Source organism: Nematolebias whitei, chromosome 2 (genome assembly GCF_014905685.2).
Source record: "Nematolebias whitei isolate Nwh7 chromosome 2, NemWhi1, whole genome shotgun sequence".
Lineage (NCBI taxonomy): Eukaryota > Metazoa > Chordata > Actinopteri > Cyprinodontiformes > Rivulidae > Nematolebias > Nematolebias whitei.
This window is the reverse complement of record NC_056499.1, coordinates 32,696,168-32,713,319: the sequence shown is the minus strand read 5'-3', so window position 1 is coordinate 32,713,319 and position 17,152 is coordinate 32,696,168. Positions and strand designations below refer to the sequence as shown.

At 39.3% G+C, this 17,152-nt stretch overlaps 1 protein-coding gene across 1 annotated transcript in view; it reads left to right on the top strand.

Moving 5' to 3' along the window:
- The window catches only part of dpy19l3 (dpy-19 like C-mannosyltransferase 3), a 68,422-nt gene that overhangs the window by 42,835 nt on the left and 8,435 nt on the right, over positions 1–17,152 (top strand). Inside the window, exons 13-16 of the mRNA XM_037697630.1 lie at positions 2,341–2,452; positions 3,000–3,056; positions 3,329–3,411; positions 16,050–16,182. Of these exons, the coding sequence (XP_037553558.1) occupies positions 2,341–2,452; positions 3,000–3,056; positions 3,329–3,411; positions 16,050–16,182 (385 nt within the window). The remainder of the gene's footprint in view (positions 1–2,340; positions 2,453–2,999; positions 3,057–3,328; positions 3,412–16,049; positions 16,183–17,152) is intronic.

Below are 17,152 nucleotides of genomic sequence, written 5' to 3'. Positions count from 1 at the left end.
GGCCTCTAAGAAGCGCTGGGGTGGACAAGAGAGCGGAAGAGGGGGGGGCCCCTCACTCGTCCCCCCCTCACCGCCCCCCCCCCCCCCCCCCCCCCGCTTGAAATCAACAGTGGGCAACTCAGACGTGTCTCTGTCTCCATTCCACTGCCCTGCCAAGGCAAGTAAACTATGAGAACACTGTATTTATATAGGAACAACAGTGTCGAGTGATAACGCATACATGCGTTACCACTTATATATTGCTGTACGTGAGGATGTGAGCAATATATTGTGGTTTTTGGGTCAATGTCTTGGCGGTCAAGTCTGAAGTTGTGAGCACTGTGAAATGGCAGATTTTTATTGATAATATCTCTGTACTTTGTTTCTTTCAGCTTTCATTCAACCCTGATCAGTTTCCCAGTCATTGCTGCACTCACACACAAAAAACCACTCACAGTATGTTGCTGCCACCATCATGCTACATTGTTAGGATGGTATTTAACACATTATAAGGGTGTCTGGTTTCCTCCAGACATAACATTTAGAGTTGAGACTAGATAGTTCAGTCATGGTTTCATCAGACCAGAGAATCTTCTTCCTTGTAATCAGAGCCCTTCAAGCAAGAGTTCAAGTGCTTTGCACTGATTAGATGTTTCTATCTAGTCACTCTGCCTTAAAGCTCATATTGATGGAGGCCATCAGTTATGGTTGTCCTTCTAGAGCTTAGTCCCACCGCCACACAGGAATACTGAACCGCATTGGAAAGGTTCTTGATCACTTCTCTGATTAAAGCCCTTTTCATTGATTGCTCAATGCTGTAGATAATATTGTTGTACCTAAACATTTCCATTTGAGATTTATAGAGGATGCTTTGCTTTTGGAACCTTCAGTGCAGCAGAATTTTTGTAGCTTTTTTCAGATTTATGTCATGCAACAGTCCTGTCTCTGACATCTTTGTGGAATTACTTTGACCTTACAACTTGATTAACTTGATTACAAATAAGACCTGATTTCCTCTGTGGACAGGCCTGAACTTCAGGGACAACTAAAGACCTGATTACCTCTTTAGACTAGCCCAAACCTCGGGGACAACTAAAGACCTGATTTCCTCTGTGGACAGGCTTGGACCTCAATAAATCCAAGGGATCTGGAGGGCACATAAGGCTGCTGGGGGTTAGACACAAACCTGTCCATTCAAGTCCTTACAGGTCAACAACCAAACTTTAAAATCAATTCTCAAATGAACAGGAAGCTGATGAAAGGAAGCGAGCACCAGCACTTTCTTGTTCATGTTAAAAGATACGCTGCAGTGTTCTGAACCAGTGCTGTTGGACAAGCTCTGGATACTAATGGAAATGTGATATTACCATTTTATCTTTTTAAAAATGTTTTCAATAAAATTCAGATTTTACTGTGGGCCGAGATGGGGTAGAGGCAAGGCAGCCAACTCGGGACTCGAAAGTCCCAGGTTCGATCTCCAGTTATTGCACATCTCAGGGTGTCTCTGAGCAGGACACCCTATCCCCAACTGCTTCCCGGGCGCTTTCAGTAGCTTCCCACTGCTCCACTTGGGGGTGGATGGGTTAAATGCAGAGAGCCAATTTTGCCATTGTATGGGAACATACATTGATGACAACACATATCATCATTTATTATGTTGTCTTTGTCACTATGGGATACTGAGTAAAGATTGAGGAAAAAACAAAGCATGTAAGATTCTGAATATTGTTTGAACCCAGTTCAGTTCATAAATGTGTTTCTGTTGGAGTAAACTAAAGGCACCAAATTAATTCCCCTAACAGAATAAAAGCTGACAGCTTTTATTATTGCATAGGTTATGTTGGTCAAAAACTGATATATCTGATGTCAGCGCTTTCCCAAATGTGCTGATAAAGAAGGAAAGGCCAAAAGTGCACAAAGCCATTTGTTTCTGTCAAACAGCTCCTTTACATAAAAATACTTATTTCTGCTCTTTTTCTGCCTCCTCGTTCTCCATACTTTTCAATGACCTCTCAGCACTTTTTTCATACTATCTTCCTTTCCTTGTTTATCTTTTTAATTTTTTGTTTGTTTTTTGTTTTGAAGGTTGCTATAGAAAAGATGTGATTCGGATCATCACAGAAACACTCTTTATTTAACACTAAATTAAATTCAGAACCCCTTTGCTACCTCTTGCTCAAATGAAGTCCATCATGTCATCATCGTGAAGTCTATGTGACAGAAATAGAATGGCTTGTTGTAAAACCTGTGTGAATACAGTTTCTGAGACATTTTTCTTGTTTTGACCTCTTGTTCCTGGTGAAACACCATCATTTATTATTTTGTCTGTGTTTTTTTTTTTTTTTGCAAACAAATCCTCAGAATGAAGTATATATGGACTGGCCACATGTGTGCAGTTGCAGCGTACGGTGTGTGTGGGACTGAGTTGTGGACTCTGGTTCTCAGAGCTCTCCGCTTCAACACTAAACTTCTGGTATGATCTTACAGCTGCTTTCTCATCTACTCACCTGTTTTTTTTATTTATTTGTTTATTATTTTGTTTAAAAACTAAATTCAGAATGTTTAATCCATATATGTATTATTGATTGAAATCCACCAACTTTTGTACTCCTCATTTCTTTTGGTTTTATATCAGAAGTTTCTGATGAAGTTCCAGATAAAACCCTAATTTTTCCTCATCGTGTATAACAGTGTTATACAAACATACATGTGTAAGAATTTTGGAGGACTTTCTGGTTTGATGTGGACGTGAATCATTTTGCTCCCTCTGCCTAGTTTACATGACAGCTTGTGAATCCACTAGGTGTCAGTATGGTCACAACCTGCCAACAGCAGGATCACATCAATGATAGTCAGGAGCCAAATTGCTGTTTCCCATTTCTTTCTTTCTGTCCATGTCTTAAATAATTTGTCATATCTCTTCCTACCTTTAAATGTTTAAGTTTATTTTTGTCTTCTTCTTATAGAGTTTATGATTGTGGTTGCTCTATGTATTCATTTATTTTAGTATCCTTTTTCAGTTCAGGTTTGTCAGATATGCCGTTCCTCTGCTGATGCTGTGTTGGCTGTGTTACAAGGTATGTCATTTCTTGTTGCTTTCTGCTCGTATTGGCAGTCTCATTACTGAGCTTGCGTCAGTTAAAACTAATTAATTCTGTGAGGGAGGAATATTGGCCTCTTAAAATTTATTTTCGTGTTAAGGAAATTTAAATAGCTAGCACTCTGTTTGTTTACGTTGGGAAAGTAAGATGTTGAGCAAGAAATGTCACCATGTTTAGATCTCGGGTTTCTAACTTAATGAGTGTTATCACACGATTTAACTTCACTTTTTTTTTTGTTTCCTACCCAGTTCTGGCCTAAGCTAATGGAGGAGTTATCAGAGCTGAGGGAGTTCTATGATCCAGACACTGTGGAGCTCATGACCTGGATTAGGTACCCCCCCACCCCCAACACACACACACTCATAGAAATCTAGAGCACACATTATATTGACGCAGATTTGATTAGCTTGTTTTTGTAGATCAGCCTTTTTTTTTCTGATGTCCCTGATGAATCTGTGTGTATGTGAGTGTACTGATGCTTGTTTGCGGGGGTGTCTTGTCTGATGAGTGATGAGAGCCGATGGGTTGTCATGAATAAGACATGGGGATGCTGGAACAAGCCCAGCTGTTGGCGGAGCTCTAACCCACCTCAGTGTCTCCAGGGCCATGTTTTTCCTGATGGCAGCAAGGGTGAAGCTGAGCTTTGGAATGCTTACACGCTGCTGTTGTGTTGGTGTTGGTGTCATTTTTGTCCTGTTTCTGGTCATTATGTTGGAGATGAAGCACAGGGTGTTGGTTGGAGGCCTGTAGTTGAGCCACAATAACTGATCATGCTGTCTGTTCTCTCACAGCGCTTGTTATTTTTGTCCCAGTTAGAGTCCATTTATGAAGTGAAGTGAGTTCAGCTTGAAATGGTGTTGGGGTCAGTGGGCATTGGTTGAGCACGGGTCAGAAACCTGTCAGTGGTGATGAGAAGGCGTTTTAACTTAAGGTACACCCATACTGAGACATGCCAGCTGACACAGATGGTGTGAAACCAAATGTGAATCTGAAAAGAGGATTCATTCTTCAAATGGTTACATTTCTGCTTGAGATAAAGTAAACATTTTGAATATAAAAAACATCATTTATGCCTTTTATTAAAAGTGGCTGATTGCAAAAATTATTATTATACTCAAAACTTAAAAAAAAGTATCAAACATTTTGTTTAAGTTCATGTATATCATATTGTTGTAGATGGTGGTTCATAATATTCGATACATACATTTTTGTATGAAGTTAAGATCACGCAATATATTAAATTATTATTTATTAACTAGAAAGGAGCCAAAACACAGAAGCTGTCAATCATTTTTTTAAATTGTTTTAATGATAAATAAAGCGTGCTGTGGTGCTGTTGGATCAAATGAACTTGATCAGTTCACCTCAGGTTTGCAAACTTCAACCCCCCTCCAAAAAAACAAACAAAAAAAAATCAGGTCTTCTAGAATAATCTCCTTTAAACAGAAGAGACTAAAGTGGAGGCATTTGGCCAGAATGCACTGCAGAAACACCTCACACCAACAGTCAAGCACAGTGAAAATGAAAATGAAAAATTTGTGATTGATGATCTAACAAAGTTAAGTCTGGTCCTATAGGTCTACCTGGATTATTGCCTTATAGTTTTCATCTTGACCTTCTAAGTTAATAACCAATTCAATTCAGTTTATTTATATTCACAAAGTCACAACAGATGTTGTTTCAGGGCACTGAACAGAAACATTCATATACATAAAAAATAATTTGTAAAAGTTCTCTATCTAAGGAAGCCGGCAGATTCACTGAATCTTCACTTCACCACAGTCTCCCATCCTGAGCAAGCACAAAGGCAACAGTGGAAAGGAAAAACTCCCTTTTAACAGGAAGAAACCTCCATCAAAACCAGTCTCAGGACAAGAGGCCATCTGCTTCGACCAGCTGGGATTGGAGAGGAACAGGAAGGAGAAACAAACACAAACTGACAGGTCCAGGTGTAGTTTCTATTGGAGGAAATACAAAAAAAAAACATGTTAAGTATAGAAATAATTACAAACTGGTGGAGTAGAGCAAGTAAAGACAGAAGCAGAGTGAGGAAAATGATGGAGCATTTGCTGTGAAACGTGAGAATCTTCTAGGATTATCTGAACTGATCAAACACACCTACTTAGACCAGGTTTAGGTTCTTTAGTTTTCTACTGACATGATGAAATCATCGTCACTTCAGTGTTTTAGCTTGTTGCCTTTGAGTGGACCAGTTGCAGATTTTAGGAAGTTAATTTTGATCTAATCCAATTAGACAGATAGCAGAAAGACACAGACAGAGGGAGGGGCAGTGATGGGGAGACAGGAGGAGAGGTCTGGATCATGAACGTTTTTGTGTGTGCGACATGGGTTCCCTTCCCTCTGCAGCTAATCCTATCAGACTCTTAGGATTAGGGGCTGCCTAACAGTTACCTTGGTCAGAGCTGAGAGCTGAGGGTGGAGCACTAAGCTTCTTGCTGCTGCGCTAATTACATTCCAGATGAAAGCATTAAGATGGAGAACAGGGCTCATATTGCACTGTATTCTCCAAGTGACTGACTGAGTCTGAGGCTATTTAGTTTTATGTGGAAAGTTCATGAGGGATTGTCAGAGTGTTTAATAATGAGGGGCAGAACAAGGACAGATTCACACAAATAGGAGCCAATATATTTTATGACCAGCTGGTGTGTTTATGTAAAGCTGTTAGGGACTCATTGTGCTAATTGTAGCTGCAGGGGATGTAATGTGGTTCTTTATCGAAATGAGAAAAAAACAAGGATTCACACAGTTCAATCGCTAAAGTCTGCCTAACGAAAAGGATTTTCAAAGCATTATTTAAGGACTATTCCAAATTAGAATCAGAATTAAACTATAGCTGGGTTAAAGATGGTGAACAGATGAGACGAGAAGTAAAATGATCTCAAGAATTATTAATATTTGCCCTGTGCTTTCTTAGGCACTGAAATGTGACATGCTGATTATTAGGGACACACCGATCCACTTTTTTCACTTCCGATCCGATATCAATATCTGCGTTTTGGAATCGGTCGATACCGAACCGATATCGATCTGGAAAAACGTGCTGAATTAACAAAAAATGGCTAAATCATGTCATCTGGACCCGTTTCTGAAACAGGTCCAGATTACCAGGTCCAGAAACCCAGTGCTGAATTAACTTAAAACATTTGTTTTGTTAAACGCAGACATGAATTATTTATTTATTTTTTTTAATTTACCCTTTATTTATACAGGTAGTCTCATTGAGCCACGAGAACTCATTTTCAAGAGACATCAGAATGTACTGAATTATAAATGTATTGAAAACTGTGCACCATAACAGCACACTTAAACACACTAAGAGCTTCACAAGCTTGGTCAAACGTAAAAACAACACAACTTTAATTTGTTCAGTCAGTACGCTAGCGTGTGATGTCACTCAGAGCACAAAACATAGAATTAGAGTGAATAGATCTGCCCCGTCATGGATCGGTCACATTGTCACCGATACCCGATCCAGAAGTTTTTCGATATCAGTACCGATACCTATATTGGTATCGGATCGGTGCATCTCTACTGATTATTATATTTCCTTTGACAATATTTTAAAAGGCCTATATTTACAAACTTGAACTAAGGTTTACAAGGTGACAGCTGATAAGACTTCCTCTGTCATTTCACTGAAACATAACTCTTGTTCTAAATGAATGAATGAAAATTAAAGATGGTGGTGTTATTTGCAGCCCAGCACAGACATGAACCCAGTGTTGGCCATACTGGACTCATCACTATGGTTTTATTGCCAGGTTCAGTACAGACCGAGTAGCTTTAGATCAGGTTGAACAGGAACAGCTGATTACAGGACTCCCAGGACTCAGTCCTGTCAACAGTGTGCATGCTGCTGCTAGAACAGCCAACAGAGCTTCCAGCACAGTACATGGTGCAGACACCAGCTGGGAGGGTTGGTTTCATGTTGAATATTACAGTTAGAAAGTTACTCTTTAAGGAAAAAAACAACATTTTTTTAAACTGTCAATTTTATGACTTCAGGTGAGCTAAAAATTCAAGTCACAAAATCAGTTCCTGCTGTATTTTGCTCCTATGAAGCCGCTCTCATCAAATACAATCCAGCAAATCCAAATGCCTTGTGAAAACACTATTCTGCTGGGAATCCAGTCTCAGGAAGTATGTTTTATTTTGGATTTTTTTTTTCCTTTCACACCCCCGCTTTGTGCCTTTGAGTTTAGATATACAGAGAATTAGGAAGTCTGCAGTGGAAATTATTAATGAGAGCTTTGACAGCAGTTTTGCTGCAGATTCAGGAGGCTCATGTGGCTACTCAGCATGGTGAGCCTTTCAGAGGAGAAACAGGCTCCCAGTACGAGTCAGCATGTTTGAGTTTTACACTGACTTGTTTATACAGAGTCCGCTCAACAAGAAAACTAGCTGTCTGTTAGTGGAGACCACTATGGCCACAAACATATTGAGCCCTTTTTTATGTATGTTCGATTTAGTCAGCAAGCAACTTCCAGCATTGAGAAATTGTTCTAAAATGTTATCAAAATGTCAAAATAAGAATTCATTTTCTTTTCATATAATCTCAAAGCACTAGGCGTTTTTCTTTGATTTGTTCAGTCTAGTCGTTGGGTCTGTGCTGAAAGGCCACTGGTCAAGGGCACAAATCTTTTTTTTTTTCATCTAAATTTTTGTTTTATTAGTTGAGCAGAGAGCCAAAAGATTTTGTTATGAATGCTTTTCTCATTGTGAATCAACCAGAGCATGCCTCAGGTACAGTCATGTGAAAAAATAGGACACTCTTTGAAAGTTTGTGTTCTTAACATATTTGCTCATATGCAAATTAAATATCTATTTAACAAAACAGAAAGATTAAAGTCATATAACTATGGTAGTAAGTTCACCACAAGAGCAGACTGCAAGACACTAAGTGTTCTCCAAAAATCATTAAATGTCCACGCAGCCTACAGCAAGCTGTTGCTACTGTGAATGTGAAAATGGGTTTTCTCTATAATCAGAAAGAGATCATATCCTGATGCATGCTTAGAAAGAGATGTACAGAAAGAGATCAGTGTTTCCCCTACTATTATACAAACAGGGTGCCCTGCCCCATCAACAGAATCAAGCGCCCCACCTACCAAACTGAACTGCACCCCCCAACCCCCATCAGCACTGATGCGCTAGCTATAAAACTAAAGGCAGCGCTAAAACACAGTACAAACAGCAGACAGCTCAGACATGTGTGCCCCCCCCCCCCCTCCCGTTTGACAACAATCACAGACTACATGAGTGCATCGCCATGGCAAGTTATCTAGGGGAAACACTGGAGATTATGTAACTTTAACTTTTATGGGTGGTGCACAAGGAGGAAACCTCGGCCCTCTAGATTTCTATAAAACATAAAAGCCAGCCTGAAGTTTGCCAGAGAGAACATGGACAAAAAACTAGATTTGTGGTACAATGCTCTTTAGACAGATGAGTCTGTTGAATTATCTAGATACTATAATATATTTGGCATAAACTAAATACAGCATTTCAAGAAAATAACCTCATTCCTACTGTGAAACCCAGAGTGGGGATGCTTTGCTATAGCAGGACTTAGCCAGCTCACCACCAATGAATCCACCATGAGACCTACTGTGTATCAGAGGGTGCTTGAGGAACACATGAGATCATATGTAAAGAAAAGAAAAAAGCTGAAGCGGAACTGGACCCTGTAAAATGACAATGACCTGAAACATACTTGCAAATCTAACAACAAAGAAATGGAGTCCTGGAATGGCTAAGACAAAGCTCAGATCTTAACCCCATCAAAATGCTGTGGGGCAACTTGAAACAGGCATTAAATGCAAGAAAGCCCTCAAACATCTCACAGATGAAACATTTCTGTGTTGAAGGGTAGGGGAAAACTTTCTTCAGACCCATGTCAGACTGGTAGACTGCTACAAGAAGAATCCCACTTTATTTCAGCCAAAAGGGAAACACCTGCTATCAAAGGACATGTGTCCTGTATATTTTTATATGACTATCTCTACCTGCTTAAAACTATCATTACAGATGGTGTTGTTTGACAAACTTATGACATTTAGGCACACAAAACAGATATTAAAACGACTCATTGGAAAGGAACCAGCTGTGTGTCAATACATACTGTACCTGTGAGCAGATCCGTGGCATTGATTGTGGTAACCCATTTCTACAAAATGTTTCATTTTCTTGACTTAAATCTTTCCTTTAAAAAGGTTCAGGACAGTCAAGTGGTTTTGACTGAGTTTGCAAAGGCTTTTAGCTGTAGTAATTATTAATATGTAGCTGTTCCTTTAAGTTTCCAGCAGCATAATGTTTATTGAGTAGTTTCTGAGAATACAAGAGTCTTCAGAGTCAGAGGTCAGATGGTTATTCTCAGTGCAGAGTTTTCTGGTTCTATCATGTCTAGACTGAAAGTTTACAAAGAGGCACTCTAAAACTTCTGCAAGCAGATAAAAAATATCCACATCATTAAATTATTAATAAATCAGGCTTTCTTAGCTAAGATGTTAGAAGAAAAAACAAACAAAACAAAAAAAAAAAACAGCTTTTTCACAAATTGAATGTTTCCTGAATAAACTACACTGAACTTGATTTAGCTAAAGTTGTGCATACATCTTTCAGCTGCCCCCTACAGAGGTCACCAAGATGGATCATCTGCCTCCATCTCTGAATAAAAATGCCAGTGTTTTAATACTGAATAATGTTTTTTGACACATTAAATTATATTTAAATATACTGGCATATACTTTTTTAGTGTGTTTTTGAACATTTGCTTTGCATTTACAATTTGCCCTCAGAAATGGTCAGACATTTACCCTCTGATAATATTTTATTATATTCTTTTTATTTTAGGTTCTTTTAAGGAAAATAACAAGAATTGTAGTTTTGTACTAAGAAAAGTTTACTATATTTTGCAACTTTTCTAGGAAATGCAGAAGAAATGAGGAGATAATTTAGTGTGCACCCACCTGTCTGCGCACCTGTAAATGGGTTTTTATGTTCGTCTGTGTTGTCTAGTAATGCAGATATTATAAGTTAGATGGAAACTCTGATACCAACGCACACTCAGTTTGCCCCTCAACATCACTCAGCTAAACTGATGTTTCAGTGAAACTGTTCATCAGAGTTACTGATCATCATCATGCATGCTGAGTGCTGTGGTGTCACTGCAGAGAGACTTGTAAGGGCATTTAAAGCTTTTTAGTTGGTCTTCAAACAGGTTTTGGCCTATTCACCGTCACTCAGAGAGGAGAGGTTATTAAAAAGCCATAAACGCAGCTTATTTGAAGTGCTTGTTCATATAACCCATAGTGACATTTTTATGGCAGGAGCAGGTTTCACTTCTTCATTCTGTCTAGAAAAAAGGTTATGTTACTAACTCACATAATTTCCCCTGCTAATTCCATTCGGGCGCTAGTAGCTTGAGTCTTTCTATTGTTTTGTGGATTTGTGTCCATCTGTCTGTGTAATTAAGACAAATGACTCCGTCCATTCCACCCTGGAAACATGTGCCACTACTCATTTGTCTATCAATCTTTCGGTGAAAATCAATTCCTTGCATAATCTGCTTCCCTTTTGTCTTAGTGCCTTTCATGATCCCTTTATTCCACTCCTATTCATGCTTTAAATTGTGCAAATTATCAGCGTTCAGCCTCTTTCTTGTATGAGGAAACTGCTGTCCCGGAGATGTGAGCTTGTGACTAACTCAGATAGAAGTAGTTTAGAGAGAGTCAGTGAAGCTGAGCGTGGTACCTGATTAGACTGCAGTACATACCTTTCAATCAAAAAGGAGACCCCAGTTGTCTCAGCTTTTATGTAGCCTATAAGAACACTCCTCATCACTCTCAGAAACTCGCCATCAGTCATCATGATTACCACTCAGAAGAACTTCACCTTTGAGTGTGCATGGGCAAGCTGGAGTGTCGTTGAAACTTATAAAACATTTATAAGATTTAAACAAGGTATTTCTGAAAGAAACTTAAGTATCAGGAGAAGCTAGCAAAAATGTAACTTAAATGACAACACCCCCCCCCCCCCCATACACACACACATTTGTAGGAATGAACATTTTATCTATTATGATTTAGAGGTTTTCCAAAAAAATCATCTCATTACGTAACACTTTGTGAAAAGGAAGTATACATAATCCCATCATTTTTATTTATGAGTACAAAGAGCAAGTATGGTTACAAAGTAAAGACATCCTGATTGCTCATTCTTCTGTAAAAATACATGATACAATAAATAATTTGCTCTTCAGCATGTCCTAAAATGAGGCAAATACAACCTAAGATAACTATATAACACTTTTTTTTCATTCAACCTTTATTTACACAGGCTAGTCTCCTTGAGCCATGAGGACTCATTTACAAGAGAGACCTGTTCCAGTCCGAACATATAAAGTACAGACAACAATAACAAAGTTATTGTGACATGAATTTAGTCTGCCTGCCTGTACACAAACATCTTTAAAATGTTTTTTACTTGAGCAGTACTCCTATAATTAAACATTCTATAGAATCACCTCATGTCCCAAAATCAGGTACAAATCAGATACTTGTGATCTGAAATACTTTAAGCCAGTGGTAAGAACTTCAGCTGCCATGAAGTGCCTAGAGAAACTAGTACCACTAGAGATTAACTCTGTGCTACCAAACCACACTGATCCCCTAGACTTTGGCTATCGTTCCAATAGGTTGCACGATGCAGTAATAAATCAGACGGACAGCTCAGGCTGAGTGCTTTTAAGACGAGATTAGAAAGGCAAGACCGGGATAGTCTGGACGTGTGAAGACGAGGGTTGCTAGCTAATGGAACTGCTGGGGACAAGGAAAAAAGGAGGTTTGGGTAAGGTTTATGGATGTAGTGAAGGAGGATGTGCAGAGGGTTGGTGCGACAGTGGAGAAAGTTAGGAATACGGTGAAAATGAGGCTGAAGATTTGCTGTGGCGGACCCTAAAGGGAGCAGTCAAATGAAGTTGTTATTGCTTTCAGTACCATTTAAACAGAAGCTGATATGAAGCTGGCAGACCTTGGATTTTCAACTCCCACCTGTGAAGACATTTTGAGCTTTCGAACCAGCAGACTACAGATGGTGAGAATCGAAGGAAAGGTTTCTCTTAGGCTTGAAGTCGGCTCACGAACATCACAGGGCTTCTGCCCCAGCTCCAAATTATTTACCTTAAGGCTACCACACACTAAATGATCTCAAAAATTGTAAAGAACTTGTACAAGCAGCACTGTGAGCTCAAATAGTATGATGTAAAATTAAATCGATGCCAGACTGTATGATTTTTGTTCCACAGCAGAACTGTGCACATCACAGATATCTGACAGAATCAGAAATACCTATTGAACAATGAGGGAACAGCTACTGCTGGCATTAACTCTTATTAAGGTTCAAGGTTCTTTATTGTCATTCACATCACATGTGGTACATGAGGTGGGAAAAAAAATTGTGTACCCAAGGTCCCGGTTACACCCAAAAATAGAAAAAAAATCTTATAAAAAAATAAGCTGTATACAAGGATCTAAGATATACGCTAAACAATAATAATAATATAATAAAAATAAGGTGTATTAAACAGCAGCCTGAACAGGAGTCTGTTGTGAGCAGATGGGTATGAATACAACAGCTTGTGGGTAAGAAATCAGCAGCATGAATAATCAGCAGCACAGGTAAAGTGTCAAATCTCCAATTAAAATGGCATTACAGTGATTTTGCTGGTTAGGGGTTTATGAGTGTAACAGCTTCAGGGTAGAAGCTGTTCCTCAGTCCAGTGGTTCGACACTTAAGGCTCCCACATACTCGGGCGTACTGTGTGTACTCCGTGAGCCTCGTGGACACTGCGCACACTTTCCGCAGACAGTTGAGACTTCATACTCTAGCGTACACCCTGATGGGTTGCAGCCCAGCGCTGCAGGCAAGGAGCGTTTACCTTTGGGACAAAGTGAGGTAGCCTACTGGTCATTTGCTGAAATGCCTACTGGATTGATTGACAGATCACAAAAAAAACACGAGAGCTGCCGGAAAGGAAGCTGGTAGCCCAGCCGCAGCAATGTTCTGTATTCATATGTTGTTAACAAAAAGTTCTAAAAAAAAACACAAAAAAAACCCAGGGCATGCTAGCCCTTCAGCCCACACATAACACCAGCTCACCAGGAAATCTCTAGACCCTCCCACAGTCACGCTGGGCCTGATTTTAATTCTCTCAACAAATTCCTTCATTTCTCACAATTTCAATCATGGCAACAACGAACGAGGAGGAAGAGATTGCTTGCCTCTTGGCAAAAAAAAAGAAAAGGCCATTAAACCAGACCAGGGATGAAGAAGGGGAATTTAATACATTGGTGTTGCATACCAAACAGTCTGTCACTGGGCAGTTTATTGTGCAACACCGAGTACATGTACGCATTCTGAAAAATGTATCTTTGCGCGGACATAGCTTGTGGTCGTCCACTTTGAGACCACGTTGAGTCTAATCCGGTATGCGTGGACCTCTGCGGTGTGAAGTACACCCAAGTATGTGACAGCCTTTGATGCTTTGCAAACTCCTGCCTGAGGAGAGCAGGATAAAAAGTGTGTGCTGGGTGAGTGGGGTCCTTCATGATGCAAGTGGCTCTCTTCCTGCATCTGGAGGTGTAGATGTCCATGATGGTGGGGAGGCTGACTCCAACAGTCTTCTGTGCAACCTTCACCACTTTCTGCAAAGCTTTCCTCTCTCTAGCTGTGCAGCTCCTGTGCCATTAACTTCTATTAACTTCAGACTCTTAAAAAAGCACAGAATAAAGAAAGCGTGTGGACCCACTTATGGCTGTGAAACTCTTTGGCTATAGCAACAGTCACACTGCACAAGTTTAGTTTTTTTTTTTTTTTTTTCCCAATAAGTTTCTGACATGGCTTTATATTTTTTGTGGGTTATGAGAGCATTAAACAAGCTGTTGGTGAGCCTGTGGCACTGAACCACCACAGACAGCTGATTCAAGCCCACAATCAAAGATTTTCTTATCATTCTTCCACAACAAAATATTCTAAATAGTGTCTTGGCAGTAGCATAGTGAGAACCTGGCTCTATCCATCCATGTCTGGGTCTCCACCCAGGAGTACTATCCTCTTTAAGCTGTAGATAAACCATCTTAGACTTTGTCTTGGGTGAGGACAAATTAAGCTAGAGAGAAATTATCAATCAACAATATCCTCACCAATAGAGATGACAGCAACCTTATCCGCAGCAGGCTTTACTTCATCAGACTGCTAAAGAAAGCAACACACTGCTACCATCTACTCACTCAGAGAACGTAAGGAGAACATTTACTCAAATGGCAGTGCTGTCTAGTTTGGCAGTACTACTCATGCAGAGAGAAAGAGGCTCTTCAAAAAGTCATCAAGACAGCAGAGAGGATCATTGGCGTTGACCTGCCATCCATAGACGCCCTCTACACAAGATTGCCGGAAAAAAGCACAGAATACCCTCAAAGGCACTCGCCACTCAGCTCATTCTCTGCTCAGGTATAAACACTCAAAATGCAACCTGAGACACATCAGCCCCGACTGTATCACACAAAGCACACTTTTACAACTGTTTCTTTCCATCATCAATCAGACTGATGGAAAAATACATGGACACAAACATTTCTAAATGAAAAGCAGCTTGTCTGTTTCTTTATTAGTTTGTACCTCACTTGTGCAGTAGTCATAGTCTTTGTGTACTACTTCAACTTTTAGTGCTTTTGTTATTGTTTGCCCTTTGTTACTTGTTCTTTTCCCCCACTGGAACAGTTATAAGCTACAACACTCTATGCACTCATGCTGTTTTGTTAGTGTACAAATAGCAAATACATATCTAATACAATATCATGTTTAAAAGTTCTGTGTTTCATTCAGATAAACTTTGCAAACCTAAGCTCTGCTGCCATGCCGTTTAAAAAAGAAAAATATATATTTTTTTACATAATTCATTCAACCTTTATTTAGACAGGTTAATCCCATTGAGCCTCGCGGACTCATTTACAAGAGAGACCTGATTTCAACAAAGAATGATGAGACGTACACTCGTGGAAAGATGATCTTTGCTTGAATGTTTTCAACTCATGAATACCCAGTAGTCTCTTTTCTTCCGTCAAATGATGGATTTGAAATAGTTTGGAAAAATAGTTAGCTATGCCAAGTGGATAAACTTCAAGTTTTGTTGGCTTTGTCATATGCAGATCAACACATGGTCAACAATGAAATGAAATGCTCAGGAAGCACAGTCTCGACTTTCCAAAAATTAACAAGACATACCAAAGCATGCAGCACAAATGAGGGACACTTAACCACGATGGCAAGGCAGCGACACATTTTTAAACATGTTTAAAAATGAAAATGTTAGCATTATGAACTTTACTTTTTTTCTTCTTTTCAGTAAACACATTTTATTTCCTGTTTAAGACGGGATTTAAAAAAAGGAAACGTGAATGTAGAAACCAGCATGTTTGTGATCAGCCACAATGTGTGGCTTGTTAAAAATGTTAAAAGTACATTTTCATTTGACTTATTAGTATAAATTCCAGACACTGGCACTTGGGATGTAATGTCTTTTCTTCACCTCTAGGACTGCGGGTTTTTTTTTCCTGTGTAAAGTGCACTTTTTCATTTGCTCTTGATGTAGATGTTTTTTTGTTTTTTTTAAACCATGTTGCTGAAAATCTTTAAAATGTCATCATGGCCTTATTTATAACGGCAGATAATGGGCCCAATAACAGAGTTAAAAAAATAAAAAAACTGTCAAACTCAGCCAAACATTTCTGATGACTAGATGGATCTACAGTATATACATTTTTTTGTTTTTGTGTTGTTTACTTCCAGAAAGCTCTCAACAAATTGAAGTTGATTAAAAGCCCATCTCTGCATTACATAATCAGAATATTCATAGGAGTGACCAACTCTTTCTGTTCTTTTTGTCCGTAGCACAAAGACCCCCAAGCACGCAGTGTTTGCTGGAAGCATGCAGCTCCTGGCCGGCATTAAGCTGTGCACAGGCAGAGTTCTCACCAACCACCCACATTATGAAGATAAAGACCTGCGGGAGCGGACCAGACAGGTACTGCCTGCAGACAGTAAAAATGACCAGAGTGGCTGTGAAAATAAACCCAACACAGAGAAATGATCAAGTAGTCATTACTGGCTGTAGAGAAGAGAGCTGGCTCTATAGGTGGAGTTCTGTGTGTTATTGGAGAAGACTGATCAGACTAATGTACCCTGGACTGCATGTGTTCAATCAACCTGGCTGAACGTGCAACAGGTAAGTTTTGGGCCTGAAAGCTTCACTGGGGTTAGGTGTTTATTTGGGAGTTGTTTATTTTTATTTTTATAAAATGTAACAAATGTGTGGCTTGTACTGTAATTCTGAGGGAGTGTGACAAATGTTCATGACTGTTCATACAGAAACTGGACTGGATCTTTGCATGTTTTCCACTCTGTTGGTTTATTGGTAAAAAAAAAAAAGTATTCTTTGTTGGTAATTTACTTTAGTTTATATTTTCTATCAAATTTTAAAAACTGGGCTACTCAAGAGCAGTGAACTGTGATGAGTCTATAAGTCTCTTTTTTGAGACTTTCTTGAACTTGTTGGTGTTTTTCCCGCTCAGAGGAATGTGTCGAGCAGCTGCATGCTCGTTGGCACTTTCATCCATATCACTCTCTGTGCTCTGCACTAATGTCTCACGTGATGGACCAGGGATAGTCTGTAGATGTAGGGGCCCGCTCTGCTTTAGTGAATGGATATCAGATCAGGAGATGCAACGAGTACAATGTGTATCCATTAAGTACAAATCAATAGAATATAGGCAAAATGGAGTCTGAAAGTGGCGTATTCCAGTAAAGGAGAGATGAATGAGACATCTTGATGTAGATCAGAAATGCCTTAGACCTGCTTCTTTTCCACAAGTGAAGCTTTTACAAAGCAAGTGCCCCAAAAATAAGTTTACAGTTTATTTTACAAAAAATAATATATATATATATATACATATATATATATATATATATATATATATATATATATATATATATAT